We start from the raw sequence: 19,929 nt of genomic DNA on the forward strand, positions 1-19,929 counted from the left end.
GTTGAAAAGGACCACAAAGATCATCTAGTTTCAAGTCCTCTACTATGTGCAGGGTTGCCAGCTATTAGACCAGGCTGCCCGGAGCCACATCCAGCCTGGTCTTGAATGCCTCCAGGGATGGGGCATCCACATCCTCCTTGGGCAATCTGTTCCAGTGCGTCACCACCGTCTGTGTGAAAAAGTTCCTCCCAGTATCTAACCCAAATCTCTTCTGTCTACTCATGGGTAGAGTGGCTGGAAGACTGTGAAGAGGAAAAGGATCTGGGAGTGTTGGTCAATGTTTGGCTGAACATGAGCCACCAGTGTGCCCATGTGGCCAAGAAGGTCAGTGGCATCCTAGCTTGTATCAGAAACAGTGCTGCCAGCAGGAGCATGGAGGTGGTTCTTCCTCTCTACTCAGACTGGTGTGACCAAACCTTGAGTACTGTGTTCAGTTTTGGGCCCTTCACTACAAGAAAGATATTGAGGTCCTGCTGCTTGTCCAGAACAGGTCAGTGAACCTGGTCTTATGAGAAGTAGCTGAGGGAAATGTTTAGTCTGGAGAATATAGCACCCAAGAAAGTAATTCTTACATCATAAATTGCTTGCTTTAATAATTCTGGTGATCTATGATAAAAATTGCATATACAGTAGAGCACAGAAGGATTTTTTTCCAGAGATTTACATAAATTTTCATCAGCTGTTCCTCTGAGTTGTAAGATCTGAACTTTTATCCTAATTTTTAACACTTAAACTTCTCCTCTCCACCCTAAATAAGCCTGAACTCTCTTCCCCTAATCATTTCCTCTCTGAAAATACTTTTGTAACTCTACTATTTTAAAGCCTCAGAACATATGGGAGACAGAAAAAGGCAGAAATGAACATGCTAATTGTTGAAGTAGTTGTCAACATCCTTGATGCATACGTTGGCATACACACTCACATACTAGAATTAAGAGTGTATCAGCAAATTGTTGTTCATTTTTCTTTGTTGTTGTTTTTTTTTTTTCCCAATATTCCTGTAAGCAAGAAGGGAATACTGAGCAAGAGCATATACAAAAGACTCCAGCAACATTTGCAGGTGTCATTCCTGCTTGAACTTTTTCAAACTGAATGAGATGCAAAGATTAGGATGCTAAACCTCTTTGTAACAGATCAGTGATCATCTGCAGTGTTTTTCTTGTAGGTCAGTCAATTACCTTAAAAATACTGACCTCAGGTCATTCAGAAATCGACAGTCTCTGGCTAAAATGACAGAGTTTTACTTATTTTCCTGCTTTCAAAAAGCCCAAAAGACAACAAATAGATTTTTTCCTTTCTCATCTATTCATACATAGACTGCAAAGGGGAATAGGTAAGACCACACAGATAACATTATTATCAGTGTAGAGACTGCCATCTGTTCTACATCTTTCCTATAGCAGCTCCAAGTTGTGCAGCCATTTAGTTTTCTTTGGCTAAGAACACACTTGATTGAAAGCTAGAAAGTAGAAACTCATTTTAGGTAAAACACAGAAGTTAAAATAGCAAAATAACCAAAGATAAGCATGGAAGGGATACCATCCTCTGGCATCAAATTCATATGCACCCCAATAATAAATTATTATTAGGCATAAATTGTGCATCTTCTGTTTACTACAACCAGGCAGAAAAAAAGTGATAAAATGGTATTGTTGCCCATTAGGGATGAACGTTTTTCATTTCTCGATCTTCAGCCATTCTCAACAGAGACTCCTATGTACCCTAAATGCGCATGGTCTTTCAAGGCGAAATACAACATATGTTCTTATGTCACAAATTGGTATCTTTCTCATCTATGAAAAGCTATCTAAGCTGCCTTCCCAAATCATTGACAAAATCAGTAAATCAGTTAGACCTGTGTTCTACCAAAGCCTGATGGCCTTTTTTTTGCAAACCTTCCAGGCATATAGTACAGCTAATGAATGTTTCTGATAACCACACTTTGGGAATGGCTTTTTTCCAAGGGAAAGAAGAGTACTAAGGTATGAATGGAGTGATCAGTACTCTCAACTCTACAGTGTTTACTTTATCCCACTATTTTTTTTGGTATGTTTGATATCCTTAGTGATACTGAGATGCATAAGCTGCTCTTGGGGCCAAAATAACATTCTCTTTCCCAGACCCAGTAGTTTTACTTTGGCTTTACAATTACATTTCTGTTCCTTGATTCAGCATTAATATCCTGGACATAAATTTCTTTGAATGATTTTGCATTTATAATTTAGAAGGTGTGTTCAACCAGCAACCAGAAAGGCTAAAGTTAAAAAAAAAAGCCCCACACAGAAACTGGAGATATAGACAGAATTGTTATGCAGTGAGAAACAGAATAGGAACATATGGTTAACTAACAGGAAAATGAACAGAGACCCAGTACTTGTGAACATGGGGGAAAAAAAAGACATGATTAGCAAAGAAATATCAGACACATTTATTCCATAATTTGCATTGCATTTTATCTTGACTATCCTGTTAACCAAAAAAATCCATTTTGGTACTAGCCAGTAAATGACATCGGGATCAGCACACACTAGTTTATTAGAATAAATTTAATTCTAATCAGATTTTTCTAGGAAAAAAAAAAAATTCCCTCAGTTTATTTTTCTTCTCTTCCATATGCTTTCAGTTTTCTACAAATATAAAGTGCTATAGCTTAAGAAAACAGGTGAAGATTTAAGACAGTCAGCCACAGTTAGAACACTGAGCACAGAACAATCAAAACCTGGCAGTTTGCTTTCCCAGGGAATTATGCAAGTCACACTTCATTCACTGTGCAGTACACTTGAGATTGATGAGCTTACCATGACAGTATATAAGCTTTAGAGGTTCCAATCTCTAACTCTGTTGCTGATAACTCATCCAAGAGCATAGCACTGTGTATTATTTAATATAATAAAACAGGAATAGAAGGAACAGGAGAGGAGATTGTCAGTAGGATTACAGAAGAAGGCAGGAATTTCACACCTCCAGAATATCTTTAGCACAGGCTGTAGGTAACTGCTGAGAATTCCTATGATATTCACCCTATCATATCATTCACCTTGAAAAGGTGCAAGACAGATATCATTAACCAAACTCAATATATAAAATACCTGAAATAAATTACAGAAATTTAGTTCTGTTAATTTCTTTTCATCAATAGAAGAATCTCAGAATGTTGACTTTTAGTTAAGTAGATCACATCTGTTATCTGTTATTTTAACTACTTTACTTACATCTTGGTACCAACATGCAGATGAAAAATAAAAAGCAATTACAAAAATAGCAGATACTTATAAAATACTAACGGTTCTGATCAGACTTCTCATATAGTGCCTGATTAAGGAAACATAAATGATTAACTGGGACTGCACTGCTACTCCAGGTACTACATGACTAATGACAATCAGAGGATAACTTGAAAAATACAAGCAAGAACAATAGAAATATTCATGAATGTTGTTATTGGCGTGTTCAAATTTTGACAAAATGTTTCAATTACTTTCTTTGTGTTCCTATTACCCAGCAATCTAGATGTTAAAAAATCATAGTCACTTCTGATTCTATCGGTAGTAAATTAAGCACAAAAATAAAATTCAAGACAGCTGTTTTTATATAATTTTACTGATATTTTCCATGAGTCTGAAACAATCTTCTGGTCACTGTAAAAGTGACTAAATGCCCAAGGAAATGGCATTACTGTTGTCTCTCCTACTTAGAAATAGGTAAAAGGCAGTACCATTTGATAACTTAATAGAGAAAAAGAAAATACCAACACCAAAAAAAACAGGTTGAATAAAGTTTAAATCAGATGATAATTTTATTATGTCTGTAGGTCAATAACTTACGGCAAACAAGTTCTAACTCTTTTTAGTGACAAATTTTTTAACAGTCATCACAAGGTTGGTACTTATTTGATATACAAATTATTTACAGCCTTGAAAGGTAGAATTTAAAGTATTATAAGTATTATATTTTACCTTGAGGAGAAGGAAGGTTAATGAAAATTAGCCAAACAGTGTACAAGGAAAGTGGTAAAACACAGACAGTAAAAAAAATTATGTGACTCCAAACCCCAGGTTTGGGTGTTTTCTGGTGTTTTGAACTGATTCCAAATACAAACAGATTAAAAGACTAGACAACACACAGAGTGAGATGCCAGAACAGCCTACGAAGAAACTTGGAGAAAGGTCCAAGTACAGCCTAACACTGAGCAGTAACACCATTCTATATATCCTGTAGCCACTGTCACCCATCCTGCCTCAGATTTCACTAGAAAAATCACACAGCCTCTACAAAATATTAATTGTTGCTTTATCTTATTTCCCATCCCTCTATAATTTCTCTTTCTTTCTAATACTAGCCATTCCAGAGAAGAGGAGCTGCCATTTTTAGAAATGGAAACACAGAAAGAGAAAAAATAAAAAACCTAATTTACTCCATCGACAGTAAAAATTAAATAAGACTATCTGAACTGGGATGATTGCTTTATTTTGAAAACTGCCTCACAAAACCCCTGAGACCTGAGCATTTACTGTCTAGATTGTGCTGTTGAGCTGAGCTGGCTTCTCATGAGGAGACTAAAAACAGCTGAAAATTGTTTCTAGAAGTTTATAAAAGAACCAAGCAAACTTTCAGATTTTTTTTTCCAGAAGAAAATCAACCACAGGAAAGGCCAGAAGTAGATGATAGGAGATACATGGCAATTTGATGATTTTTTTCTCACTATGGATAAAGCCTTCCCCTCCAACTCTATTTCATTTTGTCTTATGTTACCATTCAGATACAATTGTTACTAAGCAATATCTAGATCTCAGCGTGTGTCATGTAATGTAGATATAGAGTCCTGCTGGGAAATCAATGATATGCAATGTTTTGCCCCAGAAAGAGATGGAAGTTGACTATTAAGTGGCGTTATTTATAAAGCACATGGAGTGAAAAGAATGTAGACAACAAGAATGCAATAGCCTTTGTTTAAGTTTCAAACTTCATATGTAGAAAACTACTAATCTAACAGAAAAATTGGGCAGTATTGTCTCTATGTATTTTCAACAGCTCAGGTACTGAAGTCAGTTTTCTCAAGACTCAATATTTCAAATTCTATCAGAAGAAACCCTTGAAAAAATATCCCATCTCATACAAAAATTTATATCTCTGTCAATTCCTTAGACAAAAAAACATTGATTATGTTAGTTAATTTGTATCTAAGTATCAGTTTGATATTTTTACATTGGCTTTCTTCGTAGATTAACTTTTTACTTTTTTTTTTTTTTCATTTATATTATATTTTACATGGAAATGCCACGATTAGGATGATGTAATATGATCTGGTAAGACAGCTAACAGAAATAAGTTCGGTCAACATCATGTCCTAAAGAAGCAGGAAAGACTATGAAACAACTGCCAGTAAACCTGAAAAGCACAGATGCAAGCCAACAACTGGGAACCTAGAGAAACTGAGAAGATCAAAAGTTATACCAAATAAATCCTAGTATTTATGAAGGCCACGTATCAAGCCAAATTCTGCTGAATTTAGAGAACTCATCAAATATGCCACTCGCTGAAGCCACAAACTGGAGCTAATCTCCATCATATTTTAGAAGACTTGGCTGTCAGGCAGAGTTCTCAGGGACTGGTAAAACGGAAACATCACTCCCATTTAAAAGAGAGGAAAGACTCAGAGAACTACAGGCTGCTGAGCATCAGCTCTGTGCCTGGGAAGATCATGAAACACGTCCTCCTGGAAGATATGTTAAGTCATATGAGGGATGAGCAGGTGATCTAAGACCAGGAGAAGGTCCTGCCTGACCAATCTAGTAGCTTTCTGTGATGGAGTGATGGGATGAGTGGGCAAAGGGAAGGCTTGGATTTCTGCAAGGCTTTTCACATGTTCCCCATCACATTCTTATCTCTAAATTAGAGAGAGATGGATTTGAAGGGTGGACTATTCAGTGAGTAAGGAATTGGTTGGAATTTTGCAGCCAGAGTGTTGTGGTCAACGGCTCTATGCCCAAGTGGAGGCCAGTAACAAGTGGTGTTCCCCAGAAGTCTGGGATTAAGTATACTTTAATATCTTTATCAGTGACATAAATTATGGGATTGAGTGCACCCTCAGAAAGTTTGCTGATGACACCAAGCTGAGAGGTGAGTTGATGCAGCAAAAGGAAGGGATGCCATCCAGAGGGAGCTTGATAAACTCCAAAAATGGGCCCTTGTGAACATAATGAGGTGCAAAGTGCAAGGTTTCTCACTTGGGTCCAGGTGATCCTAGGTAGGTATACAGACTGGGAGAATTCCTTGAGAATACCCACACTGAGAATGACTTAGAGTTCTGGTTGATGAGAAACTTAACATGAGCAAGCAGTGTGCACTTGCAGCCTAGAAGGCCAACGGTATCCTGGTTCCATCAGAATAGATGTGGCCAAAAGAGACAGGGAGGTGATGTCTCCCTCTATTATGCCCTCTTGAGGCCCTGTCTGGAGTAATGTGTCCAAATCTGAGACCTTCAACACGGGAAGGACATGGAGCTTTTGAAGAGGGTCCAGAGGAGGGCCACAAAGATGATCCAAGGGATGAAGCATCTCTCCTATGAAGACAGGCTGAAGAAACTGGGTTTGGAAAAGAGAAGACTGTGGGGAGACCTCGTTGCAGCTTTTCAGTATTTAAAGAGAGTTCATAAATGTGGAAGAAATAAACTTTTTACATTGGTGGATAGTGATAAGACCAAATGATTTTAAACTAAAGGAAGGGAAATTCAGATTAGAAGTCGGGGGAAGTTTTTTTACTGAAAGAGTTATGAGATGCTGGAACAAGTTTCCCAGAGTGGTTGTAGATGCCCCGTCCCTGGAAGTGTTTAAGATCAGATTGGGTGAAATCCTGGGGAAATCTGATCTAGTATTTGATCTATTGGCTGGTAATCCTGCCTATGGCAGGTGAGTTGGAATTTGATCATGGTTGAGGTCCCTTCCAACATAAGCCATTCTGATTCTAAGATTAACTTTATATTTACAAAGAGAAAAGATGAAGTCATTCACAAACGAGGCTGTAGATAGAGTACCTTGAAGAAAAGAAAGGAAAACTTGACCTGAAGGAGAGTAAATAGCAATAAGAAAAGGAGATAGATCTGAACAACAAATAGTTGCCTATAATGCAGAGTCTGAGACTGGAGTGCTAGTCCATAGAGCAAGTTCACAATCCACCTTTGCTCTTCCATCTCAGGGCTGACAAGACAAACAGTTGACAGGTAGGTAATTTACAAACAGCCTTACAAAGGCAAAAAAATAATAAGCTGCTTTTGTTAGAACTTACTGAAATTGTGGTAAGCAGAGAAAATATTCATCGGTTCTATGAAGAGGCAAAAGGAAGAAACTGAAAAGTCTCTAGTTATGCCGCGTATTTAAATATGAACAAAAGAAATAACGGAAGTACACAAGGAAAAACTACTTCACGTTGGACAAACACCTCTTAGGATGTCATCTGATACTTTTAGAACATTATTCAACATCCTTCTCCAAAGTGTCAGCTGCAACCAACCAAAAGTTTCATAAAAAAATCTTTTAACAGATTTTTCTCCTATTTTGAAAATCAAAACATTTACATTAACCCAGCCTCAGCTCTGATAGAAGAGACTGTCACTCCATGGCAGTTATATCACATCATTGCTTAAGATAATGCTGCTTGATTCTTTCTGTTAAATGTGTTAGCAAGCTATATTCAAAATGTATCAAAACATATATTCTTTAAAACCAGGCAAAACCTCTTTTTCTCTAGAATGTAAATGAGAGAATGATGTCAATTGCTTTAAAATCCAAAGACGCATTGATTTAACTCTACAGAAGTATTACCGAGGAAATTAGTATTAATTCAATATCGTTACAGTAAATAGAGTCTATAAACCAGTTCGGCACACTTAATTAAAGGAATTATTAGAAAAGAAAACTTCCAAAGAACTATGACATTTTCTTCCTTTTTTGAAACTGTATTTTAATGTGAATACCAAAATTAAAGGTAGAAGTGGGAGGGAAATGGATGAAACAGATTTTCCCTGGTCCTGCAGTGCTGCAGGAAGCAGAAAAGATCCTGGAGATGAAACCATCACTTTCAGGAGTATTACTAGTTTTTCCAGCTCCTAGCTATCATCTAGCTATCAGAGACTAAAAACAAAGTAGCATCACTGTTCATATGCTAGCATGAGGAAATTTTGCTCTGTTCTATTTCAGGTGCTATGTAAGACAACCAAACTCAATTTACTGCCAATGCAATACATTGAATGGAAAAAAAAATAACAGTTTTTTTTTTTTTAAAAAAAAAGAAAAAAATAAAACTTATTAGCTCTTTTCAGGACTGTCATGTGACTTTTTTTTATAGCAATAGAACTACATATTCATTTAAGGAAAATCATTGTAAGTTTCTTCATTCAGAGCATATACTGTTACTTCTAGACTATCATGAGTATGTGTGCAGGCATATATGAATATACAGATAGAAGATTAAATATGTTGCATGTGTTACAAAGAAATAAAGTGCACAGCATATACCCATTTTGCACAAATAATCACAGTTCTTTCTAAGGACATTCATTACTATAGAAACACAATGTAACCTCTAAAACTCCAGTAACAAGAGAGCAGTGTAAAAACTCAGAGATAGTTTTAATTCTGCTATTTACTGCTCTTGTCAGCCAACTCAGAACTTAAATTGTACTCAACTGTTTCTCACATTCTATTTTGAATTCTTTATATTTTCTGTTACTCTGGTGGTCAAAGAATAGCAAATCTTGTTGTGGAATTATTTATATTTTTTTCACAACAACTTGCAGAAAAACATTTCCTTGTTCTACACAGATCTCTAGTAAATTATTTTGCTACCAACTATGATATTTCTTTCCCTAGAAACATCATTCATGTTACTGCTTCTTGCCACTAGTAACCCCTATCATACTTCTGAATCTTTGGCTTTTACTTATTTTATTAAAACTATTTAATGTTTATATTGCAAGCATGCCAAGAACTTCATCTTGCTGAAGAGTCAGCTGTTCTATCTATTACAGGCACTCTGACAGACATGAATATTGACCATAACAACAAATGACAATGGAAAATTATAAGCAGAAGAGAAATGTATCATTTAATTACATAATAATTTTAATTTTTAAATTTTAATTACATAATATTGCCTTTCCCTCCGTATATACACAGCATCAGTCAATCATGTCTTAGGCAACATTTAAAAACTCAGTCTGAGAGTGGAGTTCAAAAGACGAGGAAATCATGAACTCAAGTGTCCAGAAGATCACTTTCATATTTACCAGAAAATATGTAGTGAAAAAAAATAGGGAGAGACGATGTTATTCAAACTTCTAATGCAAATGTATTTAATTTACAGTATCCACCAACTGTACACTTATCCCCTACTCTTCCCACAGTCACCAGCCTTCATCATTATGAAGCGTGATGTGTAAAGTCTTGACCTCCTTCATAGTCTTTTTCAGTTTGATTTGCTCCAGGCCCTCAATCATTTCAGTTATCAATCTATTGCCTGCTGTTCTAGCATATTCCTCTGTACTAAATTTAAGTGTATACTCTTTTAGGTAAGTATACTCTACTATGGTACTACATTAGGATCCTCAGGTTCATAGACTTTTGTTTTCATTGTAGTAAATAATTACAAAGGTAAAAGTGATTTCTCTCAAGCAGCAAAATCGAGAAGGCAGGAACTCTTTTCAAAGAACAATTATTTTTGACCAACAAGCACATGAAAGTTGGTGTAATTCTGATACCTGTGTCTGACAATTGTCAGGGCTTTCTACAAAACAGGACCTGAGTTATCTACTGTGCCTCTTAGAGTCAGCCTAAATTCCAGCACTGGAATGGAAATATTTGGAAGTATAAAAGTAATTTGTATTGGTAGGAAAATACAGTGTCAGGTACAGATAATTATCCTCTGAGAGAGAATGAACTGGAATGGCAGTAACATAAATATGTAAGAACTCCAAAAATGGTTTGCTTGTGTAGCAGAGCTGTCAAATTCTCTGTCAGACCCACTCAAACCATCAAGAGATTTTGTGTTGATATGGTTTAAACTAAATAAATGTTACTAGCCCACAGATTATTTTTTAAATCTGCATAGACATGGATGACATTTGAGTTATAGGTTAGACTTGCTAAGTCAGTTAACATATAGGTGGGAGTATTTTCATATTCCAAACTATGAAGTTATCAGATGCAAACTTCTAAGTATTGCCCAAGCCTTTGATAAGGAAATATGAAGACTTGTTTCAAAAAGCATGGAACTTAGTTAAGTAGGTAGGCAGGAGCTGAACTAGGAGATGAGTCACAAAAAGAGAATGATGACAAAAGTGTGTGCATTAGTGTCAGAAATATCGCAGGCAGAAGGAAGGAAAGCATTCAGAACAGATTTTATATCTGATCAGAATGGAATGGCTGGAAACATTAGTAGGAACATCCATGAAAGACTGGAGAGGGTGGAAGACAGAAAGGAAGAAATCCAGAATGAGTGGGAGGAAAGAAACACATTTGCAATTGCTTTATCAAGAATACACTGACATCTTCCTGCTATATAACCTTTTTCTTTGTCTCCAAATGCCAGTCTGGCAGTTAGAAGGAATTCAAATGCATTCATGTCCTTGCAGTAAATGCATCCAAAACTACTTGATTTCATCAACAGCAACTGAATATTGAAGGAATTAATCTGCTGAGTGTCAAATCCAACCATTCCTTCTCATACTGCATTCTAAGTATGGACATAAATTACTAACTCCTGTACAAGAAATGTTAGAAAACACATAGAAAGGGTTAATGTCGCTTCAGGCACTACTCATTCTCTCTTCAGGTTACTCTTATGCATCAGCTGCTGCTTTCCTTAAGGAAACTTGCTGATTAAAAATGTCTATTTTGCCACTCAAAAACAGTAAGTCATATTAAAGAAAAGGCAGCAGCAGTCATCATGCTTCTATTCACACTTTAGTTGTGTTCACTTTTGCCTTTTCTATCCTTTATCTTTCTTTGCAAACACAGTATTTGTGGATGAAGGGGTGAAAGAAGACAAGGAATACCAATGTTGTTGCATCTCATTAATGAGGAATAGTTAATCCAAGCAACCTCCTTCTAAATATCCTTCTATCAGCTAACAAATGGGTCTAATTGTTGGCAATGAGAGAAAAATCAATTTATTTGAAAGTAGTGCAAATTTACTATGAAAAAAAAAAAAAAAATGCTTCTGGAATACTGCAAGCCTCTCCCATTTCTGTTGATGAATGGTTACTTAGAAAATGTCCTAAAGCAAAGATTGCTCTCTGACAGAACTGCACTATGATAAGAAGAGGCCTGGGACTGAATTTATTTGCAGCACCTTCACACTCTCTGTGTAGAACTATATCACTCTACTCTTTGGTTTAGAGTCTTACCCTATTGCTGAAGAGCTCTTCTGTTTGGTGAGCCGAAGAGCAAAAGGAAGATATTCCCTGTCCCTGACCATTCACTGGCATACAAAGAGCACCTTGGTTTTGTCATCTCTGAGTCATAATGCAAACAGAAGTGAGCATAATGATAGAGGAAGTTTCTAACTTCCCCTTCACTCCCTCGCTCTCTAGCAAGGGTTGCAACTGTTTAACCCTAACTGCTTTGGATGAAAACATCTCAGTGAGTCAGTTATTTGCAAATAGCTCTCCACTTTCCTTTGCATTTCATCTCTGTGGGCACTCCATGTCTGCTTTGCATTTGGATGAGTTTTTTCATCAACATCTGCACACATCTGAACTCTGAGTATCTTTGTTGCACAGTCTTTTGAGATCTAGCATCTTTTGATCACACCAGTAGCCATAACTTTCTTTTTAAGTTTTGATCATAGAATGAGACAGCATTATTGTCCCCCATTGGTTTCAGTAGTTTCTATGGAACACAACTAACAGTTCCACAAAATTCACGTTTTATGAGATGCATGTTTATGAACTCAAAATGGTCTTGGCTATTAAAGATATAATAGGTTAAAAGGTTGACCATATATTGTTGGTGCATACAGCAGCCTTTGTTCTTTACTACAGCATAAACATTCTAATTTTGCTTTCAGCCCCACCCACTCTTTATTTTTGTTGAAGCTGTTGAAATTCTACAGCTTAAGCAGGCCCAGTTGCTAAACATATCCTCTTGGCTGGTTCTTTTTCTTGCAATATAGCTACTTTCTGATTTCACAAGAATTGACTCACTTCTGACACAATGTTCCAAGATGCACACCCACACAGTGTAACATTCAGACTTTACTCTTTCCTGCTTATATACTGGCACTCTCATCACCTGCAGTAGAGTCTTACTTCGCTCAGCTGACTCTATATGATTCCAGTAGACTCACTTAGAAATCTAGTCATTATAATAGTCTACAGAAAATTATTACTGATGGTGTGTAAAGCCATGCCAATTTAACTGAATATTTGCTGCAAGTTTGATTTTAAAATACCAATAAATAATGCATTTCATTATTTTTATGACAAAGAACAAATGATGTTGTACCTCATAAAGATATCTGTCTCCACCTACACCACTGAAATACATTAGACTGTCCATCCAGTTATGAAAATAATATGAAGCCCTTCCAAAACACAAAAATTTTTACTGTTTTATTAAAAGTATGCTGAGAAAAAGTCTCTTGCATAGCAGTTAAGCACTAATACCTCTGTCCTCTACCTGAAGTAACTGTGAGAAACAAACAAACAAACAAACAAACAAACAAATTACATAGAAGGATCAAGGGAAATTACAACATTTAACTGTATTTTTAGAAATACCATGTGGTAAATTAAGGAAGTTAAAACGATATAACATCTAGAATATTCTAAGCAGCTCAAGACAACAGAAAAATAGAAATTTCGGAAATGGAGGAATTTGTTTATGGGGCAACTATTTAAAGAAGTAAAAAAGTTACCTAAGGAAAATGACTAAGAGAGAATAAACAAACTGTGTGCATCTGAAATGATATAAATGCAGGCAATCTCACTGAATACAGTGAGTGAAAGAAAGAGCTGACTGTTATATAAAATGTTATTACCAAATGCTTGGTTAAGTGCAACTCCATAGGCTACCAACAGAAGAATGACTAGGAATATTGTGCAAACCAGAAAGGGAGAGGGTGACAGACTAGCAAGATTATACATATTGTTCTGTCTGAGGACATAAAGTACCAGCAAGGGGATAAAATCCTATTAAAGGAAATTTAAAAATAAATACTAGCAACATGTTTTCAATGACTAGATTGCTTGCAAAGATTTATATGTATATATAAAATCAAAGCTCTAAGTTACACCAGCACTTCATAGTACTATTTTTTTGTCAGAAAATCTGATAATGGGGATAAAATCTTTTCTCTCTCTAACTTATATTATTCTACACTGTTAAGCTAAGCTTCAGCTGGCTCATTGTGCACGAAGTTAGTTCTACATTTGGTGTGTGTGTATATATATATATATATAAATGTATGTATGTATACTAACACACATCTGCAGATTCATGTTCCATATTATAAGCATGGAATCATAGAATCATTTGTGTTAAAGGTCACCTAGTCTAGCTCCCCTGCAATAAACAAGGACATCTACAGCTACATCAGGTTGCTCAGAGCCTGGACCAGCCTGACTTTGAATGTCTCCAGTGATGGGAAATCCATCACTTCTCTGGACAGTCTGTTCCAGTGCCTCACCATCCTTATTGTAAAACAATTCTTACTTATGTCCAGTCTAAATCTCCCCTCACTTAGTTTGAAACCATTTCCTATTGTCCTATCCTAATACACTCAGCTAAGGAGGCTGTTTCCTTTTTTCTTACAGCCCCCTTTAGATACTGAAAGGCCACTCTCAGATCTCCCTATAGCCTTCTCTTCCCCAGGCTGAACAGTCCCAGCTCTCTCAGTCTGTCATGTAGGAAAGGAGTTTCATCCCTTGGATCATTTTTGTGGCCCTCCTCTGGATGTGCTCCAACAGATCCGTGTCTCTCCTGTACTGAGGACTCCACATCTGGACTCAGTACTCCAGGTGAGGTCTCACCAGCACTAATATTCAAGACATTATGTTCAGTAATACATGAAACTACTGAAGGATAACTAAAGCTACACAACATCGCAAGAAATAAAAGCCATAATCCATGATTCTTTTAAAGACTGTTCATTTCACTGTTGAAATTTTTCTTTCATTCTTAAGAAGGTTGTTTGGGAAATGGCTGGCCTGACAAACTATGGATAACTTTGACAATGTAAATTCAAACTAACAGACATCTAGCAACTTGGAAGATGTTATATCATCAACATACAAAATGCAAACTTTGGCTGTGCTCAATAAGTGCAATAAGAGACTGTTCTAGGACACTTTTGTTCAAAGACTATCACCATTCTCTACTATAATCAGTGAAAGATCTAAACACATTTTAAAATAATTCCTTAGGGATTATATATTTTGCAATTGAAAAAAAAAGTAGGAAGTATTTCATATATTTCATATATCATATAGATAGAGGAAAAGTAGCTGCAAGTGGTTATGATTGCATGCTCAGAACAACATGAATTTAACACTAAAATCAAGAAGTTTGTTCTGTAGGTTAAAAATAAAATCACTTTCAGGGCCTGCTTTGATATATTTATTGACATTTTGGAAGTAAATCTTATAAAATATGTACTAGAGAATTTTTAGTAAAATATAAAGATATTTTGAATTAATAGATGTTTGCTCAAAATTGATCCAACTAAAACCAAAATAGTGCTGTTCTTTGTCCAAAATTTGATCAAATCTCATTAGCCCAAATGACATAAAAATGTTATCCTTTGTACTTGTTTAAACTTTTTTGACAGCTTCACATAATTTCTCTCCAGATCAAACAAAATCAATAGTGAAATTTCACTGATCACACTGGATACCTGTTTTCAGTTTACTGTATTGCTTCAGGCTATTTGTTTAATTACGTAGTGGCACCCTTTAGCAAAGGTCTGTCACTTTCCCCCATTGTTATATTTACATATATTGATGGCATATCCAGCAAAGTTACAGGAAATAAAAGATTATATTGGAAGATTTTTAATTTTTGAAAAGGAAATTCAGATGTGGCCAGAGATGTCTGCACCACTTTCCAGCAGCTGAGAGAAAAGACACACGCTTGAGCAATTCTGGATGAAATCAGCTAAACTCATCTTCTTGTTCCAAGAACCAACCTTATTGGGTAGGAAGCAGAGGCAGTAAGTGGGGATGAGGAAGCAGATGCACTAAGGTATTAGTAGCAACAAGCAGATGAAGCAGTCCTAATGCCATTACAGAGCAAGATGGAAGAGACTCAAAAGAGAAGTGAGAAGCTGGATCCAGTGTGATCTGGATAATTTCTTAAGAGAACTTTGTTTACATACAAGCTGAGAGCCCCTCAAAAATAAGAACTGTATCTGTAACCTCTGTCCTTGTAGATGCGGCATCTAGCACACACTAACTTTTCTTTCCTATTTCCATTTAGCAAAGCCCTTGAATAAAACGTCCCTGGCTATTAGGAGAAGGGGCATATTCAACAGCTTAGGCATAGCAGTAGCATGTTAGAAAGGAACATTCAGTTCTTGTCTATGCTTGTAAGGCAGAGTCATCGGTATATACTATCACGTAATAGTATTGCTCCATTGAGCATCAGAAAGACAGAAGAGTCTACAGAAGCATCTTACCCATTCTATTTCTTGGTTATTGGGGTAGGTATACATTCATCAAAATTAAGGTTCATCCAAATTTAGGCATTTATTATTAGCATATTGTCTCACTGTTCACCTGTACCACATTCAACATTTCTACAATGCATTAGCAAATATTATAATTAGCAAACCTTGATGCCAAAATCATTCAGTGGCATGTACTTCTAACTATGTTATCTGTCAGTAAGCAGCATACAGACTTACATTTCAATATATGCTAAAAAAAATCTTTTTTAATAATTTGGTCAAAAATGCTCTCAGAAAAATGGATGTCAGTTCCAAAAAAATCACATAAAACAAAATTACTCAATAAACCTATCTTTGTGTGTGCACATCACATATCAATGCTTATTTTGGATACAGATACAAGAATAGGGTAAGACTAACAAAGATCCTATCACAGTTGCTATCCTACTCAGAAAGTGGTGTTTCAAAGGCCAGCTTAAATCATGTGTGTTATACACAATTACTGATAATAAAAATAGAAGCAATGAAAATAAAACCACCTACTTACACTTTTACTCCTCCCATGTAGAGTACAAATATTCTTGTTCATGGTGACTGACTAAATCAGAAGTGTTCTGCAGGCTTCAGAGGAGATTTTTTCTTTCTTGACTTTTTGAATACCAGCTGTTATACTGAAAACAAATTGATTTATTTAGTTATCATCAAGGTCTTTGTATGTTGTACAACATCCACACATAAGCTGCTGCTTCATAGTACATGTAAGTTGCGCATTAAGATCTAAGATCCTAAGATCAAATAGAGCAGACATTTCATATACCACTAGCTATACATGACATACAGTTACACCAAATTATTCCACAAGCATATCCATGAACAATATTTTCCAGTCAATAACAAAAGCAGACTAAATCCCCAAAATTATAGAATATTATGGACTTCTGAGGCAAGGCCTTTCACCACTGATAATTAACTAGATAACTGCAGTATTATTTGTAATAATAAAATAATCGTTATTAGATAATTTTATCCAGTTTCTCAGCCGGAAGGGAATCTATTAACTTACATATCAGTCAGTCCAGCAGGTACACACTAAATATAAGAGAAGAAAGTCAGCTAGAGTAATTTTCAAATCCAGGTGCCTAGGGATGTTTATACCAGCAGTTGGGTACTTTCATAGAGGTGACAGGGTCTGACAAACTATCCTCTGTATTACAATAATGACTAAGCATGAGCTCTAGCAACTGGTAATGACATGCCATGGCGCCTTTGAAAAGCAGCATTCATCAGCCTCTGGCTAAGTACACACCAGTCATCACGGACAAGCAGAGTTAAAGGGAAATTTGTGTGCCCTAGGATAAGGCAATTGAAAGGTTTATATTCTCATTTGGGCTAGGTATATTTCTGCACACCTTTTTTCCTTTGCCAGCCAAAGATGAGATATAGCACAATTTCTGACCAACAGATTTGTTCTTGAAAAATCTCCTAATGTAGACTCAATCACAGTAGCAAAAATTACAGGCATGGCTTATTTTCCTCACGCAGGTACATTACTGATACAACTCATATGGCTATAAGAAATTTCATGCCAGGATAGACTTCATCCACACCAACATAATTTTACAGAATCACAGAATCACAGAATCACAGAATAGCCCGGTTTGGAAGGGACCTTGAGGATCATGAATCTCCAAACCCCCTGCCACATGCAGAGCCACCAACCTCCCCATTTAATACTAGACTAGGCTGCCCGGGACCCCATCCAATCTAGTCTTGAACACCTTTAGGGATGGGGCAATTTTACTAGCATAACTTACTGTTTTAAAACAACGTCTTTAAGGCTCCCTGAAGCCCACTTCCACAGTTAAAAGACTAACTTTTCAGTGCCAGTGTGATACTAGAAGCCAGATATTGATTTATGCACTATATACAGGTGTAGTTTTCCTCCTCCACAGGAGAACATCACGACTTGTAACATGACTTAAAAACTGGTTTTCCTTTGTAAGAAATCCTCTTATCTCAATACATGAGCAAGGCTTCTGCACACTGCTTCATCTTTTGGTTTGTTTTCTAAACCTGTACCACTTCCTTAGATAAATAATAAATATGTCTTGATTATTTATGTATTTAATTATTTATAGGCAGTCTCCAGTTACAGAGAAGCAAAGCCAAGAGTGGAGGAAATAGCTAATATTTTTCCATATTTAAATATATATAGATACACACAGTTGGCAGTGTTACAATACCAAAATACATGATCTAAATTTCATTTTAGATATTAATCCACTGAAAGAAGCAAAAAGCAGTATGTATGCGAAAAATCTTGCCCCTGCAAAATCACATTAATAGATTTGGGAGTATAGAGGTAGTGACTAGTGGAATAAACTGGGAAAAGCAGGATGTTAACATATAGGCTATTCTTATGTGCTTTCTTTAAGAAGATACACATTTCCCTGAAAACTGTTACGAACTACTCCTATTCTGTTATCAGAATGTACACAACAACTATAACTATGTTTTGTGGAAAGAAAATGAATTTTCAGTGACTTTTATTTGCAATCTCTACATACAAGTCAGTAAACACAAAAAAATTATTTTAGGATTACTTTTCCTATTTAGCTAGTTAAAGGATGAAATGGATGCAAAGGGTGATAAATCACCATGTAATCCATTCCAGCATTGCTCAAAATACATAAAAGAGAATAATTTACCTGTCTAATTAAATAAGGTAATGCTTTTGGAAAAAAGTCCTGCAGGTCACTTAAAATGTATGGGAACGCATATAAAACCATGGTATTGGATTACAGCTTTATCTGAGGAAAGCAAAAGTAACACAATAAATTGAATCATTCATTTCTTACACAAATTAAGAGAGTTTCTGTCTTAAACATTTTAGTCATGTTTGTATAAACACCTGTAATGTAACAATTCATACCTAACCCAGAAAACACAACAGCAGACTTCTTAAAATTAAAGAACACAAAAGAAAAAAAAAGGAGTGTTCGGTGCTGGGATGAAGGTGGAGGAAAGAACATCTTGCCTGGCATATATTTGACCAGTGAGATTGATTACTATTCTGCAATGTAATGTCTAGAATTATCACGTGGTCTCACAAGAAGAGAACTTTTATTAACCTTTAGAAACAAGAAGACGATCTTTAGAAAAGAGATCTCATTTAGCCAGCCTAGAGGTGCATCCAGCAACCAACCTGATGCCATTCAATGTAACAACAATGCGACCCATAAGGACAGAGCATGCCCTACTTTCAGATATTTAAAGCTGTAAAAAAATTTTATTCAAGATGCTATGAAATTATTGCCATTGAACATGAGACGTACTACTAACATATTACCATAAGAAATAGCTCAAGCATTAGTTATTCATATGCATTAGGCACAACTACATCATCTTAATTATTAATTCCTAGTAATTACCATGTAATTAAAATGCAAATATTTCTACTGGGTTGGTAGCTCCATTACATGGCATTTTCATTTTTCTGAAATAAAGATTAATGGATGACAAAACAAAAACAATTTTGTGTTTGTGTTCTGTTTCGAGGTGTACTTTCTAGCTACTTTTTCAAAGTGTTTGCTCTTAGCAGAGGTCCAAAACAGCATATCATTCAACACAAAATACTTTAAATAGCTTTAAGAAATTCCAAAATGTTAGAAAAAATACTGCTAAAGAAATATTCAAAGAAGAAAAAGGAAAAACAACTAGAAATTTTGTCAGATTCCTTGAGCTGAATCAAGAAGATTTAAAAGTAAATGACAAGAGTTCTTGCCACATCTAAGATATTATTGTTGTTTGTATGCATCATAAGAGGAGCATTTTCTTCAAAAAAAAAAAAAAAAAGCTATGAATTGATGCAAAATAATACCTGGTGCACAGTGTCATGCAATAGTGCTTTGCTTGCCAGATAGCCCCATCTTCTTTGTCATATATTGAACTACATATCAAATCTCTTACTTTGCTTTGGTATTTACAACATAACCGTGAACAATCTGGAGTGCTCTGTTTGTGTATACCAGCCATTCCTTCATCTTGTACCATGCATTTAACAAATAGCAATTAATGTGAAGCAAATAATGCGAAGACTGCCCATAAGGAGTCAGGGCTCTGTATGCCTGTATGCTGCGCTTCCTCGCTCTTATCTACGTAGTTTGACTATTTCAACATTAGATGCATATCTAAAACCTGAGCAAATGGATTTCAATATACCAATTCAGATTGATGTGATTGGGTAGCGTACTGCTGGCTGCTAGCAAG

General features: G+C 35.9%; 1 protein-coding gene across 2 annotated transcripts in view; it reads right to left on the bottom strand.

Annotated features, from left to right (window-relative positions):
- PDE4D (phosphodiesterase 4D) overlaps positions 1-19,929 on the bottom strand; it is a 594,225-nt gene that overhangs the window by 465,769 nt on the left and 108,527 nt on the right. For both annotated transcript variants that reach the window (XM_085213713.1, XM_085213712.1), the window contains exon 2: positions 16,208-16,331. In XM_085213713.1, coding sequence (XP_085069839.1) covers positions 16,208-16,249 — 42 coding nt within the window. In that variant the 5' untranslated portion in view covers positions 16,250-16,331. The remainder of the gene's footprint in view (positions 1-16,207; positions 16,332-19,929) is intronic.

Source organism: Meleagris gallopavo, chromosome Z (genome assembly GCF_905368555.1).
Source record: "Meleagris gallopavo chromosome Z, MGAL_WU_HG_1.1, whole genome shotgun sequence".
Classification (NCBI taxonomy): Eukaryota; Metazoa; Chordata; class Aves; order Galliformes; family Phasianidae; genus Meleagris; species Meleagris gallopavo.